The sequence below is a fragment of the Pseudophryne corroboree genome, chromosome 3 (genome assembly GCF_028390025.1).
Source record: "Pseudophryne corroboree isolate aPseCor3 chromosome 3, aPseCor3.hap2, whole genome shotgun sequence".
In the NCBI taxonomy this organism is placed as follows: Eukaryota; Metazoa; Chordata; class Amphibia; order Anura; family Myobatrachidae; genus Pseudophryne; species Pseudophryne corroboree.
In genome coordinates this window covers 206597913-206623657 of record NC_086446.1, presented here as the reverse complement: position 1 = coordinate 206623657, position 25745 = coordinate 206597913, and the positions used below count along the sequence as shown (strand labels likewise).

Here is a 25745-nt window from a genome sequence, read left to right as displayed (position 1 = left end):
TAGCTCACCACAGGTGATGGCAATCCTACATTACCAGGAAAGTCCAGGAACAGAGCATTTTCTCCCTCATGGAGAGGATCAGGTAGGCAAGTATGATTATAAGTAGCTATGTTTTCCATAGACCCTGTTCAATGGTATCACAATACCTATGTCCCTAGTAAAGTGTGCCCGCAGAATTAACTAGGAGTGACTTTTAAACCTTAGCCTGTTTTGGTGTAAATCATGACTCAGGCCATATTCAACCAGCGAGGCTAGGTAGTACTATACAGCCAGTGTTGTTCCAAGGCATGTTACATGTCTGCCTGGAGAACTGAACACAGGTAGATACCACCCAGTGGTGGATTCAAGGAAGTACAAGTCAGAGCAAATGGTCAACAACAGTCTCTGAAGTAGCCACACATTAACAAGCAGTGGTTTCCATGGCTAATCAGCAGGCATGCTATAATTAGAAGATAATCTTCTGTTGCCATGCCCATCAAGGTCACCAGTGTAATACCCTACTTAGTTCTAATGCCCTGATTTGTGCAGTGGCCCCTCCTTAATCCCAAACCAGTTTAATAGGAGGGCCTACATATATCACTGCTGGTGGATACCAGGCATCTGATTATACACACAGCAGCTGGTCCACAAGATGAGTTGGCATCTCCCAAGTCACTTTTAGTTGTGTACAATAAGAAACATTGCAGTTTCAGAATAATGGGGGTAATTCCAAGCTGATCGCAGCAGGAAATTTTTTAGCAGTTGGGCAAAACCATGTGCACTGCACGGAGATATAACATGTGCAGAGAGAGTTAGATTTGGAGGAGTTATTTTGTTTCTGTGCAGGGTAAATACTGGCTGCTTTATTTTTACACTGCAATTTAGATTGCAGATTGAACACACCACACCCAAATCTAACTCTCTCTGCACATGTTATATCTGCCTCCCCTGCAGTGCACATGGTTTTGCCCAACTGCTAACTAAATTCCTGCTGCGATCAACTGGGAATTACCCCCAAACTACAGACCTGTGAATCTTTGTTGTTGATCTTGGAGCATCACTGTGCCAGTAAAGTCACATGATCGCAGTTAGGTAGTGGACTCACTAGGGGTAGGTGGAGGTTGGTTATGTCTGTCACATAGCTTGTGCAGAACCATAACTAGACTTTTTGGTGCCCTGTAACAGATAGAATTCCCCCCCCCCCATTTTTTTAAATAGGGACATAAGGGCCTGCCTGCAAAGGGTGTTATTATTTTAGGAGGGATAACAGGGGCATGCGGAGGAATGTGACATAGAAGGGCATGTGTCCAACATAACCGGGTCATGTGGATCAATCTCAATATTCCAGACATAAAAGCAAGTTTCCAGGCTCAACATTCACATTGTTTACTACCAGTGCCTCAGAGTTGCTAGAAGTACAGTAATAGAAAGTAAATTTGTGGCATAGCATGAAACAAGTTTCACCAATTTCTGGCATGTGAAAAGGACAATAGCACTAGAAACTCAATGAAAACGTGACTAACACCAGAGATTTATCAAACCACATGCATTTTCTCAGAGAACCGATCCGAGGCGATCCGAGCCACAGCTTGTATCTCCCTGCCTGCCCCGGATCCTAAATCGAGGCAAAACCTCAGGATCCCACTGTCGGATCCTGAGGTTTTGCTTTGGACACCAGTCTCCATAGTATCCTATGGAAGACTTCTGATTGGCTGAGAGACGTCTGTCACGGCTCTCAGCCAATTATTGTGTCCCAATAGGCTACAGTGGCCAAGATGGATGCCCCCACAGCACTAATAGCACCACAGCCTGCACTGCCAACACCACCGACTGCACTGCCGACACTCCCTCACTGCTGGCACCCCCGCACTGGGGACACTGCAAGCACTCCTGCACTGAGTACACCTACTGCACTGCCAACCCCTGCACTGAGGACACTTTCCACACTTCCACACTCCCACGCTGTCCCACTGAGGACACCTCAAGCACTCCCGCATTGCCAACACTGCTGGCACCCCTGCACTGAGGATACCTCCGGCACTCCCACATTGCCAACACTGACGGCATCTCTGCACTGAGGATGCCTTTGGCACTCTGCATTGCCAACACTGATGGCACCCCTGCACTGAGGACGCCTCCGGCACTCCCAACACTGCCAGCACCACTGGCACTCCAGCACTCCTGCAGTGCCGACACTGCCGGAACTCCTCCACTGAGAACACTGCCGGCACCCCTGCACTGCCCGCACCACTGCACTGAGGATACCACTGTCACCCTTGTACTGCTGAGACTGCCAGCACCACCGCACTGAGGATACCGCTGGCACTCTTGCACTTCCGACACTGCCAGCACCCCTACACTGCTGACACTGCTGAAACCACCGCACTGAGGACACAGCTGGCACTATGCACTTCCGACAGCACTGGCACCCCTACACTGCCGACACTGCTGGAACTACCGCACTGAGAACAACGCTGGCACCCCTGCACGACCGACACTGCCTGCACCACAGCAGTGAGGACACCGCTGGCACCCTACACTGCCGGCACCACCACACTGAGGACACCGCTGACACCCCTGCACTGCCGACACTGCTGCACCACCACAGTATATACAATATATACAACTCAGTGTATGCAACCCATACTGTATCTTTCACTGTATCCAACCTGCACTGTTGCGTACACTGTATCCAACCCACACTCTGACCTGCACTGTATCCGACCCGAACTGTATCTCGCACTTTTTTTTCCAACCTTGCACTGTAGCCAATGCACAATATATCCAACCCGCAGTCCGACCTGCACTGTATCCAACCCACACTGTGTGCGATTTGCACTATATACAACCCGCAATGAATTCCACCTACACTGTATCTGACCTTCCATGTATCCACCTGCACTGTATCTGACCCACACTATAACCTGAATTGTATCCGACCCGGTTTGCATCCAACCTGCACTGTTCCCCGCACTTTGTCTGACCCGCACTGTATCCAACCAGCACTGTAACCTGGTCAATATTTAACTGTGTGTCCCAAAGTATTCCACACTGTACTATGCACGTACGGAATGCTGTTTTTTGTGATTGGGGAGAATTTGGGGAGCTGCTTGACAAAATGGCTGATTGATCGGGACTTTACATGGGCAGAGAGTGCCTGTCATCAGTGACCCAGGGCCCCCAGAAGGGAGGTACAGACTGGGCCCTGAGAATAAGCATGTGCGGCTGGGCATGTGCACTTGTGTAGGGGTCATCAATGTCTGCTGTTGCTATTTTTTTCATAGTTTTGGGGGGGGGGGGGGGGTTCTTTGCTGTTTGTTAACTCCTGTAGAGCAATGATAGTGTACACACGATTCACAGGAAATTTCTGTGTTGGATTGTTTTCGATTGATAGTACTTGTGAGTTGGTTTGATTGGTTATTGCTAATACAGTACTAATTTGTAAAACATTTCTAAACAGAAATAACTGCCGTGTGTTTGTGCCGTTGCTCTTTTGCTTCGTTTAGCCAGCCAGGCTTTGTGCTATGTTGATGTACAATATTGTGAGGTGTTCAAAATTAACTGAAAATTAGTGGAAATTAATGTTATTGAGGTTAATAACACTGTAGGAACAAGAATACCCCCAAATTCTGTTATTTTAGCTGTTTTGATTATTTTTTTGAAAAAAATCCAGAACCAAAACCACAACCCGAAAGGGTGGTTTTTGCAGAAAAAACAATCCAGACCCAAAACACAAAAGGAGATCCAGATCCAAAACCAAAACATAAAACCCGAAAAGTGTCTGGTGCACATCTCTAATATATATGTGTGTGTATATGTAATACTGTATAGTCGCATGTACTGTATTGTTTAACACATGGATTCACATTTCAATGGTTCTGTGAGCTCCTAATTCTTAATGTGTGCTTGCTTACTTTTTAATATAAGGTTTCTGCGGATTGGGTACGGAATCCTGGTGGTCAGAATACCGGCAAAGGGGGCAAGCGGAATGACCGCTGGGATTAATTACAACTACATCCCGTTTCCTCATATAAATCTGTTATGTCTTAGAATGTGGTTCAGTTGTCTCATACATTTTATGATGTTGACAAATATATTCAGGGTTTTTTATTTTTTTATTTTACAGGAATTATGAAGGGCTTCACTTGTCTCAGAGAACCTCTCCTCTTCTTTTTTGTACTGGTTTCTTTGTTCAAATATGGTAAGTAAAGTCTTATACAGTACAAATTTGTCACGTGGAAACGAATAATGTATTAATAATGTACAGCATTGGTGTTTATTTAAATTCTCAAATACCATACATTCAACATACAGTAGTTTTTAAATAAACCTTATAATGTTTACTTTCATCAAATAGAGAAAACTGTGTGTCTTGTGCGCTGTCTATTTAAAGCAGCTGGAAAAAGGGGGTTGTGAATCCCCTATATAACACTAGGTGCAAAGAATGAATGTGAAAAATCAGCACTTAGAAACATATATGAACAGAAATTATGATGATGCTAGACGGTTATGATGATAAAAGGATTTAATATTAAATAATGTAACGTTAAAAAGTTGGTAATCAAGAATTCATAATAACACAATACATTGCATATCGAACTCCATGAATAGTCACCTTGCGGACTTAGGACCTTCTCCGGATTCCTGCCGTATACACTTTAGCGCGCTGGCTTGGCTCAGTGAAATGAAGTCCCCAATTTTCTAAGCACATGATGAATGTCCCATAAATGGAGGTGCTCTAGGAGTATCCTTTAGAGGTGCAGAGATGTGGAGTTTTCCGCTGGAGGATTTGTGATGTCCATAAATGTCAAATGGGTGATAAAGGGGGGAGTCCGCATTGTAATCCAAACAGGGTTTTTGTATCGCAACGTGTTTCACTGGGTTGTTGTAGAAACACGTTGAGCTACAAAAACCCTGTTTGGATTACATTGCGGACTCCCCCTTTATCACCCATTGGACATTTATGGACATCACAAATCCTCCAGTGGAAAACTCCACATCTCTGCACCTCTAAAGGATACTCCTAGAGTGCCTCCATTTATGGGACATTCATCATGTGCTTAGAAAATTGGGGACTTCATTTCACTGAGCCAAGCCAGCTCGATAAAGTGTATACGGCAGGAATCCGGAGAAGGTCCTAAGTCCGCAAGGTGACTATTCATGGAGTCCGATATGCAATGTATTGTGTTATTATGAATTCTTGATTACCAACTTTTTAACGTTATATTATTTAATATTAAATCCTTTAATCATCATAACAGTCTAGCATTATCATAATTTATGTTCATATATGTTTCTAAGTGCTGATTTTTCACATTCAATGTTTACTTTCATATTAACATATATGTTTAACACGCCACCTTCCCAATCACCAATGTAGTCCTTATCGCAATAGAACCAGTGCTGGTCTAAAGTAGATGTAGCTAGTTAATGTTCAAGTCCCAGTCTTCAAGCTTTGTGTAATGTATATCCGGTTTTTCCATAGTCCATAATGTGTTTTGCATGGCCCGAGGTAGCAGTTTCTGTAAAATGTGACAAAATAACTTAAGCATTAAGCAGTATGATAAGTATATTAACTATTATACCTATTTCACTGTGTTGAAATAAATTAAGTTCATATAGTAGACTGTTTAGAAATCTGTACTGTTGGCGCACAAACTGATATTTTCGCATCATTGTGTTTGGTCCTTTTTCTAGCGTGATACAGTTTGTAGTTTTGTTTTGTTTTTTATCATTATTTCTTACGTTATATTGGGAATTGCTCAATTGCCTTTTTTCCACCGAGCCAGATTATAAACCCCTTCTTTGCAAAGCTAAACTAGTTACTGTACCTACACTGTGTGATCACTTTCATAATTTAAACTGTGTGAAATAATTAATTCAGAGTGTTTAATTGCCGAAAAGAACTATATTGCAAATCTAATTAAATCAGTTGAAAGTATTACCGAACATACCCCCTAAAATCATATTGTATAATGCAGAAGGAAAGTTATAATATATGAAAACAATCCCTTAAATGACTATAAATTGCCATTGGGTGTAATTTTTAAAGTTAATGATTGTACTGATGCAACCCACAATTGCTACTACTTCTTCACAGTAATGGCATGATCAAACAAATTGCACTTAAACATACAGTAAAGAGATTAGCTGTTCTTATGATTTACTTTTCAAACCTCTCTGTTTTCCATGTTTGGAATCGGTCAATACAGATCATCTGTATTCCCACTTATTGGGCCCCGGGATTTGATCAGGGTTCTTTCTAGCAAATTTGTCTCCCAGTGCAAGCATTAAATAAAATGTGCCCCCCCCCCCCCCCCCAATAGACATTAAAAAATGCGCCCCCCCCATAGACATAAAAACCTATTCTGCGCGCGCTGAAGGTGCGCATGCTCCTGGTGAGGGGTGTGGCCTTGCTAAAATAGGCGTGGCCTCACAGGGAAAGACTACCTTACACCCCAGTTTTTGACCATGCTACAACAGACCACAGCCACCACAGGAAAAAAACAAAAACTTTCCACCATATTAAGCCTCACACAGTTATGCCCCCTGCACCATATTATGCCATACATACATTTCAATACCCTTGATACATTTTGTCCTACTGTAAAGCTTCTAATTACTTTTAAAGTACTTGCTCATTGCCAGGGGTTTCATGTGCTGGGTGTCATGCTCGTTGCCAGGGGTTTCGTGCACTGGGTGTCTTTCTCATTGCCAGGGGTTTTATGCGCTGAGTGTCATACTCATTGCCAAGGGTAATGCTCATTGCCAGGGGTGTGTATTCACTGGTGGCACTGTTATCCTGCTCCTCCCTTCCAAAGTAATCCACTTGGGGCGGAGTTTCGCAGTTGCATTGTGCCTTCATGATGCAACCACGATAGTCTGTGAAATTCCGCCCCCGAGTGGAGTACTATGGAAGGGAGGAAGAGGAGCAGTATAGGAGAGCCAACAAGTGCCGCGGTGGGCGCCCTGTGTGATCGCACGGCTCGGGTTCTGCCCCTAACACATTTTTTGTTCCCATCAGAGTATTATGATTTTTATGGTATGTTTAAGTACTATTTCACTACCGAATATTACTCTAAATACTGAAATGTTTTCTAAATGTTGGGCGATATTCAACTGTTTATTGCACGGGGGTGGGGGACTGGTATACATTTGTGCTTATTCATTGCGCTTGTCACACCAAGAGATAATAGTGAGGGCATTGAGCTGAAATGCTGGCAGCCAGTCACACCCTAACGGAGAAACAATTAAATAGCTCTGCACCATGCCAGCAGCGCTAACAATTGAATCTCGCACTATATCTACAATTATCTTTTATAGTGCAAATAATTTACAGAGAATCTGCATTTGTGGATCATTATTAATCTCTATTTATGAGTAATCTTCTAGTATTCTTTAAATATGAACACTTACTAAAAAGGTAACCGATTTAGCTAAATTTTGCATTTAGCTGACGTACAGGAAAGTGTGTGGGCTATCAAAGTGCTAAACCACAACAAGAAGGATGCCAAGCTTTTTATTGCAATGGAACAATATCTGCAGTATTTTGATGTCTTGTAGGTGGATTTCTGTGGAGATGTAGATTCAGAGCTGTGGGTCCATATGCTTTCTATAGGGTGATCAAGTTATGAGTCTTAAGGCCTTATGATAAGAGATTGTTTATTCTAAAAGACCTCAGAGCTTCCAGTGAGCTGGAATCTAATACAACTCTCAAATAATGTTCTATACGCAATTTGGCCAGGGGTAATATTAGAATTTCTAAATTAGCTGACTCCAGGTAGATCTACCAAGGATTCTTGGCAGATGGAAACCATTATCCATTATGCCAGGGGACATTGATTGATTGTCCAGAGTGACACGTCCACAAAACTTCAAAGTAAGGTCCTAAGAAAACAACACGAATGTCACCTATGGAAAATAAAAAATAAAAATTTGGCCAAAATTAGTTGTGGTGGCTTAGAGATAATGGTGAAACTTACTTTAGTTCAAAGAAGTGTTGAGGCTGTATGAAAGTGTGAAATGCTCCACCTGTGTGACCTTCACAGTAGTAGTGGCCGTCCTGCCCATGGTAGAGAGCAAACTTTTGTTTTTGCAGGATCATTTTTGGATGGTATTTTTTGCTTTTTAACACCCACTTCAAATGGTTTTTAAGATAATTAAAATGAAATACACTTAATCAGTGAAAATGACATCTGTTCTTAGGACTATTTTAGCCAGGAATGGGCTGTCAGAAAATATTTGCAGTAGCAATATGCCACAGTTCATGTCTGCTGAATTCCATAGATTCAGGAAAGTTGGTGGAATGAAACATTTTCCTTTGGCTCCTCACCATCCAGCCACCAGTGATCTGGCTAAAACATTCATACAGACTTTTAAGAGAGTTTCCAATGCCATGAGGAAATTAGTGGTGATGCTTCAGCACACGATTGATAACTTTCTGTTTATTTAGTGCAACACAGTGGGCAGTCACCCGTCATGTTTTCCTGAGAAGATCCTGAGATCACAGAAGGACCTAGTAAAAACAGGTGTAAGGAAAGAGGTTCAGGATAAACAGTTCTGTCAGGTGTAACAACTACAACATAATGAAGAAGACTTCTTATAGACTGAACTTGCATTTAGAGTTGGTATTGATGTTTTAGAAATGGGGATTGGAATAGTATGGTGAAACATCAACACCATTGATGGTTTTTGCCATTGGTGGAGAGTTTGTAATGTTTACTCCCCATCAGTGGTTTTCTTCTGGTGCTTTAGCACATAGGAAGGCCATACATGACGGAACATTTCAGCTCCCCAACCCTGTCCCACTCTTTTTGCACTTCATGTCTCTCTAACATACTGTCTGAGGAATTGAACACTATCAAGCCAATTGCCTAGTCCGCTCACTGCAAAGGTTCCAGTAGGATTATTCAACTTGAGAGATCCCAGAATTCCTACAGTGACACTCAAAACTCCAGCTTATAATAACTGTAATATAACCCTGGATTTCCTCCATATGTTAAGCTTTGTTTCCATGATATATCTCCAACACAGTATAAATGTTGACCCTGATTACAACCTGCAACAGATGCATATATTTATATTAAACAAATGTTGTGTCTTTAGCTTTTGATGGTTTCTGGTCAAAACCTTAATGATTTCTGCCCGGTTACTTACCATAGTACCATTATTGTTGATGTGTCAATGACCAAAAAAACCCCCATCAAAGTTCTCTTTCAGTGTCCTACACCTACTTTATAGTTTTGTTGTGTTGATCACTTACTGTGGAAGGAGTGTGGCGTTAGTAGCACTATATGGTTATGGGTGGAAGGATTCTCTGGAACTTGATTCTGTTTATTCCTGGTTAGTGTAATCTGTCTTCTGCGGAAAGGCTATATTGTTGTTGTTGCTTTCAGTACAGAATAACACAGTGGCTGCTCAAATCTGAGTGTATGCCACAGAATGAATGTATTGCGTGTATGTCTTTTTTTAAATGAATAAGGTATTTTAGCCATTTTTAAATTTGCTTAATGAATGTAATCTTTGCAACTGCTAATAAAGTGATGGGGTGAATGGAGAGTGAGGGGGGTGGGTTCTGGGGAAAATGGATGCTCCTTTAAGTGTGCTTTTGGGTTACAGATAGTGAGAAATGAGACAAAATACACACAATGCTGTCAGAGACAAAACACACATACGGTACTAGATAGAGAGAGAAGCAAAAGAAGAAATAGACCAAAGGGTGAGCAGTGTAAATTTGCACAAGACTTAGTATCAAGAATCAAGTAACTAATGAATATGCAGATTCTGGGTACTCATGACATGTCTTGTGCAATGACCAGGAAACCGTTTATGAGGTTAACTACAGTAAAAGTCATGTACGCTTGCTTGGGGTGGGTGCTGCTCTCTTCAGTCTATCTATGTGCCCCGGAGTGCCTTCTCTATGGCAACAGGCATTGTATGGACCATGGTGCTGACTGCATCAGGAGATAGTGATTCGAGCAAAGGGGGAAGGGGAGTTCCTGGTCAACTGGAAAACCCTGTAGGTGTGCTCCTGGTTGCTGCATTCAAAGTCAACAATTTTACGTTGCCAATTGTCAATATGAGGTGTACATATGCAAAAAATTGGAAACTGTTTTTAATGTGTTCTGTATTTTTGTAATTCAGGTATATCTTCAGTAATCTGTAGCTTAGAAAGGGAATGTGTAGCTAGCAAACTGCCAATTTGGGGTTATATATATGTCCTGCTGCTAACTCTTCTGGTGTGTGGAGGTAGTAAATAATTAGGTTGAGTGGCAAATGGTTCACACTTGTGGATCTGCAGAAGGTAAATACTGAGACTTTGAAGTTTTCTCTTGATTCATGGGTGAAATTGTCCCTACTGCTATGGAAGAGCATTGGGCATTTCAGACAGTCAGCATGCTTTGTTATCCATAAAATATGCTCACCCCTTTCCACAAATGTATGCAATGAGAAAAAACATGAATGTGGTAGATCTCATAATGTCACCTCCAAGGACATATTTATTCAATTTGAGGAAATTGACCTTGGTGGCCTCACCCAAGTACAGCCCAATATCCCCCTTGGCATTCCAGGCCACTTGAGCATCTTCATGCATTGGGGTTGGTTTCTTTGTTTGTTTTTGGTGGGGTTTCCCCCCCAAAAAAATGCATCTTAAGCACATAATGTGGATAGAACACACCAGGAAACTGTCCTGATTAATTTTCCATGCCTCACTTGTGTGTCTGTGTGTTACTTAATCTCTGAATTTGCATGCCAAATGCTACAATACGGCAGCATTGACTTTTTTCTATACAAAATTCTGTTCTGCTTCATATACAGACCCCTCCATTGCACACAGTGTTGCATATCATATTAATCCGCACAGTCTCCGTGTGCATCCTAGTTGTGTTGCATTGTGTTTAAGATGCACTTTCGACAAAAAAAAGATGCCCAATGCTAGTGGAGTCACACGGGACCTGTCCGCTAACTTGCAACAGGCATATCCTGCTGTGTGGTGTATTGAAGCTACGTGTGTGAGGACACATCTGTACTGTACATTCTTTTAAAAATAATAATTGATTTGAGTTTGTTTCCATCCCAATTTAAAAATAGACTATGTACTGTATGTGTATATATAAATAATAACATTTCCCTTTGTGTAGTAGTATTTTCATGATTCCTAACAGGAGTTTTCTTGGCAAACCCCCCATCATACAGTAAAAAAGTCACACTTGGGGGAAAGCTGCCTGCAAAATTTGTTAGAACATAACAGAATAGGATAATGCCAATGAGCTTTGCAAAACATTACCAAAAAGGATTAAAAAAACCAACAAAAAAAAAAGATGATAATCCCTGTATTTCTAAGGCAGTCCTGGGAAATAAATGATCTAATACAATTAGCTCCTTGACACAGTGTGGAATCAGTTGACACAAGCTATAATGAGATGGCATACAAAGCATTAAAAATGTATAATGCAATGAATCCATAAAGCTGGTCAGTAACTCAAACTCTTTACCTCTTAGCTAGTAAACACTTGACACTTGGAGAACTGCTCTATCTGCACACTACAGGTACTCAAACTGAAGACAATACAAACAAATTATGCATTTGCACAGTACAAATGAGGTCATATAATATGACACCATTGCTGTGCTCTTTATCTGGACATCCAGGTCCGATTGGAAGGGGGATGAAGTAAAGTGTATGGTCCCTGGAGTATAATTAAAAAGCAGTATCTCAGATTAAATGGGTTTGGTATGTTTTTTGACATTGATAAGGTAGGCATTCATTGTCTAGACACCATAATATCAACAGGTACAAAAGTGTTGTCACTGACAAAATGGTGATAGGTACATAATGTAGACATCCAAATATTCAGCCTAACCCTAACCATAAAATTTATTTTGTTGACATTTTGACTGTGCCGACATTTTGAAGGTGTTGGCATTTTTTGGTGAAGTACCATGTTGACTCATGTCAGTTAACATTACATCAGCAACCTTTTGACTATCAACTTTGTAATTGTCTACTACCTAAAGGCTACATAGCAATAAAACATACAGTGACATTTGTGAAATTATGTTCTAAATAGATTAAAGTGGAACAATGCAGCAGTCTAAGTTTACTGCTCTAGTGTAGACCAGTACCTTTCAAATCCAGTCCTAGGGAGACATTACCAGTGCATATTTTCCTTATCTGCTATCTGGAGAACAGGTTGATTGACACAATCACAAGTGAATTAACCACCCATTGAACCCAAAAGTTCAATGGGTGGTTCTAATTAATTCACTTGTGATTCTCTGATGGAGCACGATAAACAGCATGCAGTTAGCATATCACAGAAAAAAGCCCCCCCCCCCCTCAATTTACTGTTAGTATATATCTAGTATGGTCAGACTGGCCCACAGGTGTACATGGATAATCCCTGGTAGGCCCCATTGCCTCATGGACCCAACCCCAATCTAATGGTTGGGTTTTTGAACAGTGTACTCAAATTATTCATTGTTACTCTACTACAATGACAGTAACTTGGTGGAGAGGTAATTGTGCTTTGGGAGGAGTTTTTTGCTGACAATCCTATCGGTAATAATGCTTTGTTGGTATGGGATGCTTATAAAGCCTTCCTGCGAGGTCAAAATCGGAGGAGGAGTTGGAGAGTAGGAGTGCTGAGCTCGAACAGACTTATCTGCGCAGTAGCCTTGCTGCAGATCGGGTGGAATGGCTGATTGTTCACAGGCAATTAACGGACCTACTCCTTGATAAATCAAAAAGGTGTTTGCTGTTTCGTGCCCATGATTTCTATATTCAGGGAGATCGCTCGGGAAAATTTCTGGCCTATTTGGCTAGACAGGAGACGCCCCCTGTCACTGTGCATAGCATTATGAGTATGTCTGGTGCTGTCTGTACTGACACCCCCTCTATAGCTTCTAGCTTTTATACCTATTTTTTAGATGTTTATAAATCCAGAGCACAATATACGTACTCAGCTTTATCTGACTAAGTCCCGAGTCCCGACAATTTTTGGACATGCCCATTATGCTGGAAGAGATTGAAAACGCAGTTAGATCCTTTCCCAGTAACAAGGCCCCAGGGGTTGATGGACTCCCTATTGAACTGTACAAAACTCATTTGGACTTTTTGCCCCCAAACTCCTGTTATTTGAATTACTGTTGCGGGGTGAAACTCTTCCCCCTTCTATGGCGGAGGCACTGGTGGTGCTAATTCCGAAGCCGGGTAAGAATCCCCTCCTCCTAGATTCGTGCCATCCTATCTCCCTGCTGTCAACTGATATAAAAATTCTTGCCAAAATTTTAGCGCTTTGTGATCAAACAGGCTTTATGCCAGGCAGATCTACCACTGTCAATCTTAGACTATTGTTTACGTACATGCAGTTGGCGGGGGATGAGTTGGATGGTGCGATAGTGGTTTCCCTTGACGCTGCCCGTGCTTTTGAATGGGTGTATCTCTGGTAGGCCCTTACCAGATTTGGGATAGGCCCGTATTTTCTGTCCTGGATTAAACACTTATATTCTTGTCCGGCTGAGAGAGTTGTGGTTAATGGTTTTACTACTGAGTCTTTTCTGTTAGAGCGGGGGACTTGACAGGGTTGTCCTTTGTCCCCACTGCTTTTTGCTCTTGCCATAGAACCCTTGGCTTGCGCAGTTAGGGCCGCAACAAATATAGTGGGACTTAGGGTTGTGGGTCAAGAAGAAAAAATTGGTTTGTATGCGGAAGATATGATATTATTTTTAAAAGATATATTCCTCTCCTTGCCCGCTCTCCTAGACCTGGTCCGGGAGTTTGGGGTTTACTCGGGTATATGTATTAATTGGGGTAAATCGGTAGTGTTTCCGTTAAATTCCTTTATGACACCTTCGTCCTCTTATGATTTTGCCCTTCAGTGGCGTACCCAGTTTAAGTACCTTGGTATTCAAATCTCTCATTCCCCAAAGGATTTTGTCGCTCTGAATCTGACTCCCCAGATTGATAATTTGCGCATCAAGTCGCGAATTTGGCAGAAACTCCCTTTAACTGTATTATTAAAATGATTATTCAACCCAAATTTCTTTACATACTGCAGAATGCCCGGTCTATATCCCTGCCTCACAATTTTTGCTGATTTCCCGATATATTGTTTCTTTTATCTGGGGTGCTAAACGGGCTCGTATTGCATATAAAGCACTCTGTAGACCAAAATCAGAAGGAGGCTTGGCATTGCCTGACATACGCCTATATTATTTAGCTGCCCAGTTGGTACAACTTTATGAATGGGTTGCTCCGGGTGATTACAGGAACCTACCGGTGGCTCTTCTAGATAAGGCTGGGCTCTCATTTTCTCCAATACAGTTTCTGCTAGCAAAGTCTTCGTTATCTCCCTCCTCCTTTTATTACAGCAGGCTCGTAGAGTATGGCTGGTGACTGAGAGGCTGCTGGGAGATTCCACTATGGATTCTTGTTCTCCACTTTGGAATAATGTACATTTTTCGAGCTTTTTAGATTGGAGGGTAGCTCTGTCTGGACTTCGTATGAGGTGACTGCAGTGGGGCAACTTTATGAGGATGGGGTGCTCCATAGCTTTGAGTATCTGTCTACTACTTATGATATCCCTACACATTTTTTTTTTTCGTTATTTGCAGCTCCAGCATGCATTGACGGCACAGTGGCGGGGCTCTGCTCCACAACTTGCTGAATCCCCTGTTCACAAGATGATTCGCACTTTGCCTTTTCGCGGGAGGGTCTCGTCTTCGTACTCCTCCCTCCTCTCCTCCTCTGGATTGGATGGGCTGACTGCCCCCCGAGCTAAATGGATGCAGGATTTAGGTGAAATTGATGAGGGGGATTGGACACATATCCTGGCCTCCCCGCGTGCGGCCTCAGCGAGTGCTAGATTCCAGCAGATACAACTATATATTTTACAAAGAGTCTACTGGACTCCTTCCCATCTGGTTCAAATTGTAGGCTCAACTTCTGATAAATGTCCGAGGTGCTCTGCTACGGCTGCTGGTTTCTGGCATTTGCTTTGTCTATGCCCGTGGGTGAATGCCGTCTGGGAAAGCGTCACAACATCTATCGATCATATGGGTGTCCATATTCCCCTGATGAATCTGCACATTTGCATATTTGCCCTTAATTTAAGGGAATGCCTCCCAGTACACTCCTATCTTTATGTCACTATAGTCCTGGCATTGGATGGCTCATGCTTCCCCGTCATCTGCTGAGTGGGTTGCTCTTGTGAATACTACTCTTTCTCATGAACGCTTTATGTATACTAAATGAAATTCACTACTGAAATTTGATAAGATACGGGGTTTATGGAGAAACTCCCAATACTTTATTGACCCCTCACTTTAAACATTGGTCATAGATACTGTCTGTGGTGTTGTGTTGCTCCTGGCGTGGACCGGCCGTCTCTACATTCCTCTCCCCCTTCACGCAATGTAGCACGTACTTTGCTCTTTTTGTTTTCTTCTGTAGTTAAGATTACTCTGAGGGTGAAGTGAATGCTGTTTGGTATTCACACAGCAACACTAATTTACAGAGGAGTTCTTTGAAAAGCACATGTCCTCACTAATTGTTGCCACATCCACTAAACTTGGGCCACTACCTTTGCATTCCCTGGTGGGCCAAAATGCCCCACCCTGACACTGGTCTCATTGTCAAAAAACATTGTTGTATTTGTACCTTCATAATATATAGTGTGAAACACAGACCCCAGGCTTTGTTGAGCAGGCAGTCACTAATAAGAACCCAATGTACTATTGTATGAGTGGTTTACGGCATTCCCAACTAGTATATGCCAATCTGGCATTCCTAGGAAGCATGCATAAGTAGGTACTCTGTTTGCTGGTTGCTACCTTGACCCTTCGGCTTTTGGACTTGCTAACTTTTGGAATACTGTAATGGTCTGGGTACTTTGAAACATAGTCCGCATGAACCATGGGTTCAGTCTGTTATGTAGTCTGTTTGACTGACGCTCATGTTGATGTAATTAATCTCAGGTTTACATGATCATAAGGTTAGCATGTTTAGCATGTTGACATTGACCATGTGGACACTGATAAAATGTTGACAACGGCTGTTCCGGCGTGTAGATAAGTACCCTACATTAAACCTAATGTTGGTATTTTGCTAAATGTTGGCATTTTGTCGACATTTATAATGTCCAGTTTTTAAACATGTAATTTTGCAGATGTCAGCATGTTAGCTATTGACATTATGAATGTTAACGTTGTGACTATAGTCCTGTTGACTGTAATCCAAACACCAGAAGCCCTTTTGTTAATTAAAATCTTATGGACACTAGAACAGGCCACACTTTACACATTAAGGACATCATGTGTCTGCAGGCAACCTCTCTCTGATGGGGCCAAGTAAGACGTTTCTCCTATACTGCCTTGCTGAACTGAACTCCAGCTCTCTTGCTTCTCTATCTCTCTCACTTCCCCTCAACTCCCAGTACTCCTCTGCAACCCAGAGCCAGGCTCCATCTCCACGTCATGTTTCAATCCCCAGGAATGTAGGTGGGTTTGTAGCTTTAAACTCCTAGTGCACAGTTTCTCAAACACAGTCCTCAAGGCATCCTAACAGTCCAGGTTTAAGTTTATCAGCATTTTACCACAGGTGACTTAATTAGCACCTCAGTCTATTTGATCAAACCATCTGTGCTGAGCCATGGCTAAACCTACAACCTGGACCATTGGGGTGCCTTGTGGACTGCGCTTGAGAACCTCTGTCCTAGTGATAGCCAGTTCTACTCAAGAATTCTAGCAGTTTTCCATCCCCTCTCAATTCCTCAGTGCAGGCCCTCCAGCATATGTGAGGTTATATTTGTTCAAAGAAAATAAGTCTTGACTTACATACTGTGCAGAAGAGTAACTGCCTCTCAGTCTCTGCCATCTATAAACACAGGGTTCCTGTACCTAATTCCAAGTCCAGCTCTAGTTACATTTATCTAAGGAAGTTTATTATTTTTCTCTCTTACTTGCATTTTATGTGTACCAGCAAGCTAACCTTTACTAATACAGTTCCATATATAGACTTATTTTCTGACTGGTCAATAAATAAATAAATAAATAAATGGGTTTCTTCAGGAGTTTTTCTTGTTTTGTTATGTAAATGTTTTTTTTCCTCATCTCATTATCTGCAGTTTTATTTGAGTTGTTGCATTTTCATGCATCTATAAACCTGTCAGTGAGGACTCTTGAAACTCTTCCTCTCAACATACTATTTATTATTTAGAATTATTGGTGGCTGTGAGCAGAGCAGAGCGCCATTGATCCATGGCGTGTGTCACAATTATAACATCTTCTACTCATTTCCAATGATGGATGTGTGTCACATTGGAGTCATGTAGTACTGTCTTAAAGGAAGAAAGAAAAAATTGTAATATTAGTCCTGACATTCATAGACAGATCTGCTGCCACCTTACCAAGTGGATAACGATGTAAATCAGCACTGTTTGAGCAGTAATTGTGTTTTAGAAACAAATTTACCTCCGTTGTATGGCAATTGCCATTTTTCTGAATATTTAGAGTTGAGATAAATAAGGAGTCATTTTATACTTAAGCAGCTATGGCTTGTAAGTGTTAAACGGAATACTAAAGGAAAACCTACTGTATATAGTTAGCTAGTGTGCAATATTCTGATTAATAAGTCTATTCAAATATTTTTAACATTACAGTATATTTTTATAGTTTATTGCTAAAAATGTAGCGATGAACTGTTAAGCCACATACAGTAGGCAATATAGTTCCTCTCTTGGAGTTCTTTATTCCCATATAAGACGTGGAGTAGACAGTTGTAGGGTAGGGGTTGCAGGCAGTGGCAAACGCAGGATTTGCATGGGGGGGGTTTCCAGAACTGGGCGGAGCCAATCACGGGGGTGGGGACTGAGGTGACCCAGTATATGCTGGGTCCGTAAAACTAGTGTGTCTGTGTGTGTGTGTGTATATATATATATATATCTACACATATATATATATATATATATATATACATATATCTACACACACACACACACATATATATATATATATATATATATATATATATATATATATATATACATACACACACACATACATATACACGGGTGGTCTTCAGTATGCCGGCGGTTGGGCTCCTGGCGACCAGCATACCGGCGCCGGGAGCCTGACCGCCGGCATACCGACACTTATTCTCCCTCGTGGGGGTCCACGACCCCCCTGGAGGGAGAACAGAATAGTGTGGCGCGCGTAGCGTGGCGAGCGCAGCGAGCCCGCAAGGGGCTCATTTGCGCTCGCCACACTGTTGGTAAGCCGGCGGCCGGCCTCCCGGCGCCGGTATGCTGGTCACCGGGAGGCCGGCCGCCGGGAGATCGTAGTGAACCCATATACACATATACATAGCATATTAAACATGCATACATATATATACACACACACACACACACACACACACACACACACATACACATACAGTACACATATATATACACATGTATATATATATATATATCATATGTGTGTGTGTGTGTGTGTGTGTGTGTGTGTGTTTATATGTATGTATGTATGTATATACATGTGTATATATGTAGGCACATGGATATATATGTACTATAATTAAAATAAAGTAAACTTTTATTGCACTTGCAAGTGCCACCAGGAAGACAGCAGGCTGCAGAGGACGCTAAACAGTCATTAATAATACTCATGCAGCTAAAAAAAATTATTATTTTTTTTATTTAGTGGAGGGGGGTTTCTGGGTACTCGGAACCCCCCCCTGGGTGCGCCACTGGTTGCAGGGTAATAACCAGTGGTGCAAGTAGAAAAAATGTCTTACAGGTACTGTGTGCGCGCGCGCCAAAAAATAGGTGTGGCCAAGTGCCACATGGGGCGTGGCCAATGAAAATGGGGGCATAATACACACATGGGGGGGAGATACACATATGATACCAATAGTGCCAGATACACATTGCCCAACAGTGCCAGATATACATTGCCCCACAGTGCCAGATACACATTGCCCCACAGTGCCATATATACATTGTCCCACAGTGCCAGATACACATTGCCCCACAATGCCAGATACACAAATGCCCCCAGAGTGCCAGATACACAAATGCCCCCAGAGTGCCAGATACACAAATGCCCCCAGAGTGCCAGATACACATGTCCCCACAGTGCCAGATATGCCTCCAGTGCCAGATACACATGTCCCCGCAGTGCCAGATACATATATGCCCCCAGAACCAGATACATATATGCCCCCAGTACCAGATACACATGTCCCCCCAAATACACATGTCCCCCAGTGCCAGATACAGAGATGCCCCCAGTGCCAGATACAGATATGCCCCGCAGTGCCAGATACAGAGATGCCCCCAGTGCCAGATATGCCCCCAGTGCAGGATACATATGTCCCAGCAGTGCCAGATATGCCCCCAGTGCCCCAAGTACACATGCCTCCCCTCACCCCCTTCCCCTGCTGCTCACCGCTGCTGCATCCTGTGTGTGAGGGGAGAAGAGCGCAGCGCGCGCCTCTCCTTCCCCTCAGTGTCTACCTTCAATTAGGCGCCGATCCGTGATCACAGGCTGGCGCCGAATTGAAGGTAGCAGCGGCGCGGTGAGCAGCAGCAAGGGAGGGAGGAAGCGGTGGCCCAGCGGCGTGAGTATGGCGTACCCATGGCTAAATTCTTAAGGGTACGCCGTACCCACCCATACCTGCCCACTTTCAGCGCTGGTAATAACCCCTTTTCTTTTCAACTTTATTTTCTATTTATTTATTTGTATTATATATGTCTAACCAGGCCGTAACTAGGTATGTGCGGAGTGTGCCACTGCAGAATAGGCGGCGCTGTTGGAGGCACTTGTCAATTATCTGTTTTAATTACTTTCATTTGTAGCTTACCCCCTTTTTGAAGCCCAGCATCTCCTGACTGCCTCTGTCTTCTTCCTCCACCCCTTGCAATCCTAATACCTATACAACATTTATGAACTTAACTTGAGAGCTCTTTGTTTTTCAGTTACACTGACCTTTATTACATTTCAAAATGCTGACATTCCTGGTATTCGTACCCACTGCATGTTGCATTGCAGTCAGACACACTATTTATTGAGCTATCTGCCCTTACATAGAAAGCTATAGAAGTATTTGAAACTTACCTTGTACTTTTTCAAAAAATGATCACCATTGCAGCTGAGCAGATCTTTGTAGTGTGTGGCTGCAACGGATTGGATGTTGTAAATACCAAATTGCTTTCTAACAAATATTTAAAATGCCCGCTCTAATATATATTGTAAACGCCTGCACATCTTATTACCATGTGCCATGAATGTGCGCTATACATCGCAAAACACTGTATCCCATAAGAGAAAACAATACACCCACACATTATCTGAGTTCCAAAGCTCATTGATGTATATATTTGTTATTAAAAGGATATGTATTCAATATATCACAATGTACAGTATACATATAGTTACATGGTTACAATTTATACAGTAAGCAGTTAATACATACAGTTACAGGCAAGCGATACAATTACCATATCTTTCTCATATTAATTCGTCCCTCCATATCACTCTCTCTCTCTCTCTCTCTCTCTCTGTAAAATCATGCAGGAACTGGTCTAGAAGCACCTCCATCATCGTCTGGGACAAAACAGCAACTAGCAACTGTGTGTCTCTGTAATGTGTTATCTAGTTTAAGGGAGGGAACTTTCTCATTCATGATGAGTCACTGGTCTGTTCGTATGCTAAACAGGTTCAGCCTTGAAGACATCCAAAGGGCTGGCCTGAGTTTCCTGTCCACCACCTGTTTCTGTAAATGTCTATTGTCCTAATAAGAGTGATTTTAGCTTCCATACCTTTAATCATAACTATTTGTTGCAATGTCCTACAACTTAATAACAAGTATCAAATGAATCTACACATTAATCTGCTTGCTTTAATACCAAATACGACAGGTCTATCTTGCTTCGTTCAAATAATACACATACATGACATTACTCCATTATATAATTTTAAATCATTATGATGTCTGGCGCTTGATATGTTATAATTATGTGCTGTATGAAATAAGTGTCAAATCCATCTCTGTGGCATGTCCGTGTAAATGCATGTGTTACCATATATTGCTGTGCTCTCTGCGCGTATTTGCAAGTATAGCGACTTAAATGTGTGGAGTCTGTATGTTCTTTCTATGTAATATTTTTGACTTCGACAATGTGTAGCTGCACACTACATAGATCTGCTCAATAGCAATGCTGATTATTATTTACAAAGTGCAAGTAGCTTCATATAGTTGGAAATTTGAGTTTAGTTTTATGTAGGATCAAATAGCTCTTGACACCAGATAGAGCAAGAAAAGGCAAAATAGAAAGCAGCATCAAAACTCCAACCAAAGCCACTAAGGCAGTGATAGCTGCAATAGGACCAGCAGAACCGTACAGATCCACAGCTGCCCGCAGTGTCACAGTGTTGGGGAATGCAGTGGTAGGGGCACATGCTTAGGGGTGTAGCCAGCCAACACAGAGGCTTGGCTAACCATTAAAAAGTGTTTGGTCTGGGTCCCATTTTAAGTACATTCCATGCAAGATAATTTACCAGATTAATGCACTGTAGAAAATACACCATAGTCCTGTGCAGTGTTTTGTTACATACAGTATGTATTATATATGCTTCAAGTGTACAGTCTGGAACCTGATCCCTAGTGGAGGAGGCGGGACCTCAGGCGGTGGGGCCCACCGGGGGTTTCCATGTACCCCTGTGAGCCAGTCTAGATCTGGCTACCTGTACTGTGTATGCACTGACCACAAGCAGTGGCATCACTATGGGGTGCAGTCCGCACTGGGTGACACCATCTGCCGGGGTGACACCACAATAGCAGAGCTGCTCTGCTATGTTGGTGCCACCCTCTCGAATGTGGTTAATGAACAGTGCACACACTGTTTTCTTGTGCCGGGACTTAGGAGAGAGGCTGAGGCTGCCCAGAATGGGCTCAAGTCATCACCCAATTTGGCATTGTTTTGCACAGTTTTGCCTAGTCTCGCGAGCATATATGCCTTCACACACTCACACACTACAATACTGCCGCACTGGGTGTCACCAAAGGTAATGACGCCTCCTCGCCCATGGTCCATTCAGGCTTTGCTACAGCTGGAGAGGTTGCAGCATGCCCAGGCCCTGATATTGACTCCAAGAGTCTGATAGTGGGAACAGACAGCCACAGAGAGAGAGTAAAGATACAGTGAGGAAGAGATGATATAAACAGAAACATTAAGATAAGGCAGGTAAACTAAAGAAGAGTATAGAAAAAGGGGTAAGAAAAAGGGGAAAAGAGCAAAGGAAAAGGTAAGAGCAAACCGAGGAATAGAAATAAAGAAATTTAGCAAACAGATATTTTGTGCAATATGTGTCTTCTCTTCTTTTAGGGTTCTCTTTTCCAGTCACTGATACTTTAGTTCCTATTAGGGATAAAAAAAATGGAAAAACCAAACAGTGTAGCCTTACCTGTTTAAATAAGGACTGCTGCGGTGTGTGGAGTGGTGGACCCGAAGTCCGCTGCCGGGAATTCCTGGTTGGTCATGTGGTTCGCCCACCAGTGACGCAGCATTGCTGAGCAATCACAAAGGTGGCGCCCGCCCGCTGATGATGCCCACCACTCCACACACTGCAGCAGTCCTTATTTAAACAGGTAAGGCTACACTCTTTGGTTTTTCAGTTCACATTTGTGTTTGATTTGTTGCACAATGGCTACTGAACCTGATGAAAAGGCTCTGCAGCCTTGAAACGTTGTTCTCCATGTAACCTCTATTTTGAGCACCATTTATTGTCACTGCGTTGATATGAATATTTAATACAAGTTTTCTTCAGTTGTGCTATGTCTGTGTAGTGCCGCCTCAGTTTTTCCTTCACTCACCTGTGAGCAGGTATGGGAAATTGTGTATATATGCATTTTAGGAAGGCACCACAGCACTAATATGTTATTGTCCAGAGTGCCGGTTTACCTGTCAATAAATAAATAAATATACTGTGTATATATATATATATATATATATATATATATATATATATATATATATATATATATATATATATATATATATATATAAAAATACAAAAATATATATTGATCTTAAAACAAAGAAAAAAGGAACAAGCTCACCGCTATATTCTTTTGATGTTTAGATTGGGTCCTCTGCCTCTGTCTGGTGTCTTTCAGATAAGATGGAAAAATATGTCCAGGTCATAGACCTTGTGCGACAGACAGGAGAAACCTTCGTTTGTTCGTTTGTTCTTTATGTAGCAGTTCTTTAGGTATAGACACTGATAAAGCAGCTGACGGTAAATCTTAAGCGGAGAAACGCGTTTGTCGTATACTGCAAAGGAGATTTGAATACCCAAATTGACCGGCCAGAGACAGCTATTTACACGGATAAGGATCGGACATTTTTACCTGCTATCCAGTACACGGTGGACTCCGGATAAGGCTAGTTTTGGAAGCGACAGCCGGGAGAGGTATTTACCAAGCACGTGTAAAGCTGCACATTATATTTGTAGGGCTCCCATGAGTGGTGACTGTAAAATAATACAAAGCTGAAACTTATTATCAGCATAACTATATGGGGAGACCTTGTTTGGAAATAGCTGTTTAAATTGTGTGCCTAAAGAACTGCTACCTAAAGAACAAACGAAGGTTTGACAAACAGCTGCACATGATATGTGAGACACCAGTTACTATTGTAACAAATAACCGGAAAAAGCTACAATTGGGACACTAGTATTGGATAATAACTATCCAGGTTAAGTGCTTAGCTGAATGCACTTATAAATAGCTAGGAGTGCTTAATTCTCTGGTTGGTAATAAAAGGTATTAATAATTTGTGAATTAGTATTTTCTATTTTTATGGTGAAAAATAGTATACAATTGAATGCTTTTTTACACATGGTATATGTGTTATTAAAAATACTTAATTCTAAATGTGAATGTGCCTGCGCTGTCCTTGTATATTGTTTTATGTTGTTGTTTAGGCTGTGAAGCTAGCCTTTTGGACATAGCAGCAGGCGTTTTTCACAACAACAATAGCGCCGGACGCTGTGTATATATCTTTCAAAGACAGGAGAAACCCTGTTTATCTGTAGCCATTCTGTTAGGCAAGGACATGGAACATATGGTAGCATAATGATGCAGTCATTTCTATTTCAACTTCAATGTCAGACATGCAGATGGTACAGTACTCTGTCCTCTCCTTCTGCAATAGTGTGTTTGCTGTAGGTGGGAATACTGGGCAGAATGGGCCTCAGGTAGGGTCCTCTCCCGGATTTCCGGGATACTCCAGGATTTTGTGGCAACCCTCCAGGAGGCTTTTCCCCTCACCTGTAAGGGGATGCTGTGAGCGGAGGCGAGCTAAGGGCGCAGCGCCTGGCTGGTAACACACCACACAGACCAGGCTGTCAGTTTTATCAGAGCTCCGCCTCCACCAGCCCACAAACCAGTGCCTGCGGAGGGACTACTGGGGGCGTTGCCGACGGTGATGCTGCGCGCACATAGGGGACAGGGCGGCCATAAGTGAAGGGGAGAGCTGGCACTGTCTGCCGTGTTGAGCGATACTGGGCACTAGGTGAGTACATTTATATAATACCAATTGATGTCATTAATAAATGCATTGCAAAAGTTATTTCTGAAGGAGGTCACTGACGGGACAGCCAGGGCAGCAGTCCGGATGTAATTGCTGGTGGGCCACCAGCAATTACATCTGCTGCCCTGTCAGTGACCTGCTTAAAAAAAAAACTTTTTTTTCTCTTGACAATATACTAATACTAATAAACAATCTTTAAAATAGGAGAGCCACTAATTACTATTTTTCATGAACTATTAATAGTGAGATCATCCAATTGTAAAACAATTTATAGAGCATACAGTGTCAGTTTATACCATAACTGTGGTGTTCAATCCTTCATGGACTCTTGAGTCCAGGCATTATTCTCCCTATCCTGCACTATGCATTGGGCAGGAATGCAGGGGCATCACCCACTATTCTGTGAGCCCGGGGTATTCTCCAAATATTCATGGATGTTCCAGAAGTGTAAGTATAATCCACATACACAAGACTTATCGGAGAATGAATGGTCCTCCTGTTCAGTGGCGGCTCCAGAGGTGGGGCTGCAGCAAAGTCCAAAATTTAAATAGGGGAGCCACACCTACTGCATGTGAGTCCTAGTTGATGATGATGATGATGGGCAGCGTTTAGTGTGGCAGTTGGTGTGGCTCCCCTATTTGAATTTTTGACTGCCTGCCGCTCCACACCTGGAGCCACCTCTGGTTGTGTTGCTGGAAATGACTGGAGTTTTTGCCAGTGATCTTGCTTGATACTACAAAGCCCAGTCAAGGTTCAGTAGCTGTGAAGAGTCCACCATACTTATATGGGGGACACTCCGTATTGTGTGTAGCACTTATACAGTAAGGATGGCTTTTTGTGTTAACATCAACTTAAGATGGTTTTACCAGAACAAAAATAGGCGAGCCATTTAAGAGAGTAGGCAAGTATGCACTTGCTTCTGTTGGAAAATAATTTCCAGGAGAATGTGCAGTTAACATATGTAAAGGACTGTGTATGATTATCCCAAAGTTGTGTCTAGCTTCACCTATTTTTATTATTATTAGTAACCTTTATTTGTGTCACAGTGCATTCGATACCAGCGCTCACCAGTTCCAGATTAAGATCCAAGTATATCTGAAGCTGAAATTTATGAAGTGCTGCAGGGGTGTTGCTAGTGCTGCAGGGGTGTTGCTAGTGCTGCAGGGG

General features: G+C 42.3%; 1 protein-coding gene across 4 annotated transcripts in view; it reads left to right on the top strand.

Annotated features, from left to right (window-relative positions):
* CDH23 (cadherin related 23) overlaps nucleotides 1–25745 on the top strand; it is a 1868204-nt gene that overhangs the window by 171227 nt on the left and 1671232 nt on the right. For all 4 annotated transcript variants that reach the window (XM_063958779.1, XM_063958778.1, XM_063958784.1 and 1 more), the window contains exon 2: nucleotides 4106–4180. In XM_063958779.1, the coding sequence (XP_063814849.1) occupies nucleotides 4111–4180 (70 nt within the window). In that variant the 5' untranslated portion in view covers nucleotides 4106–4110. The remainder of the gene's footprint in view (nucleotides 1–4105; nucleotides 4181–25745) is intronic.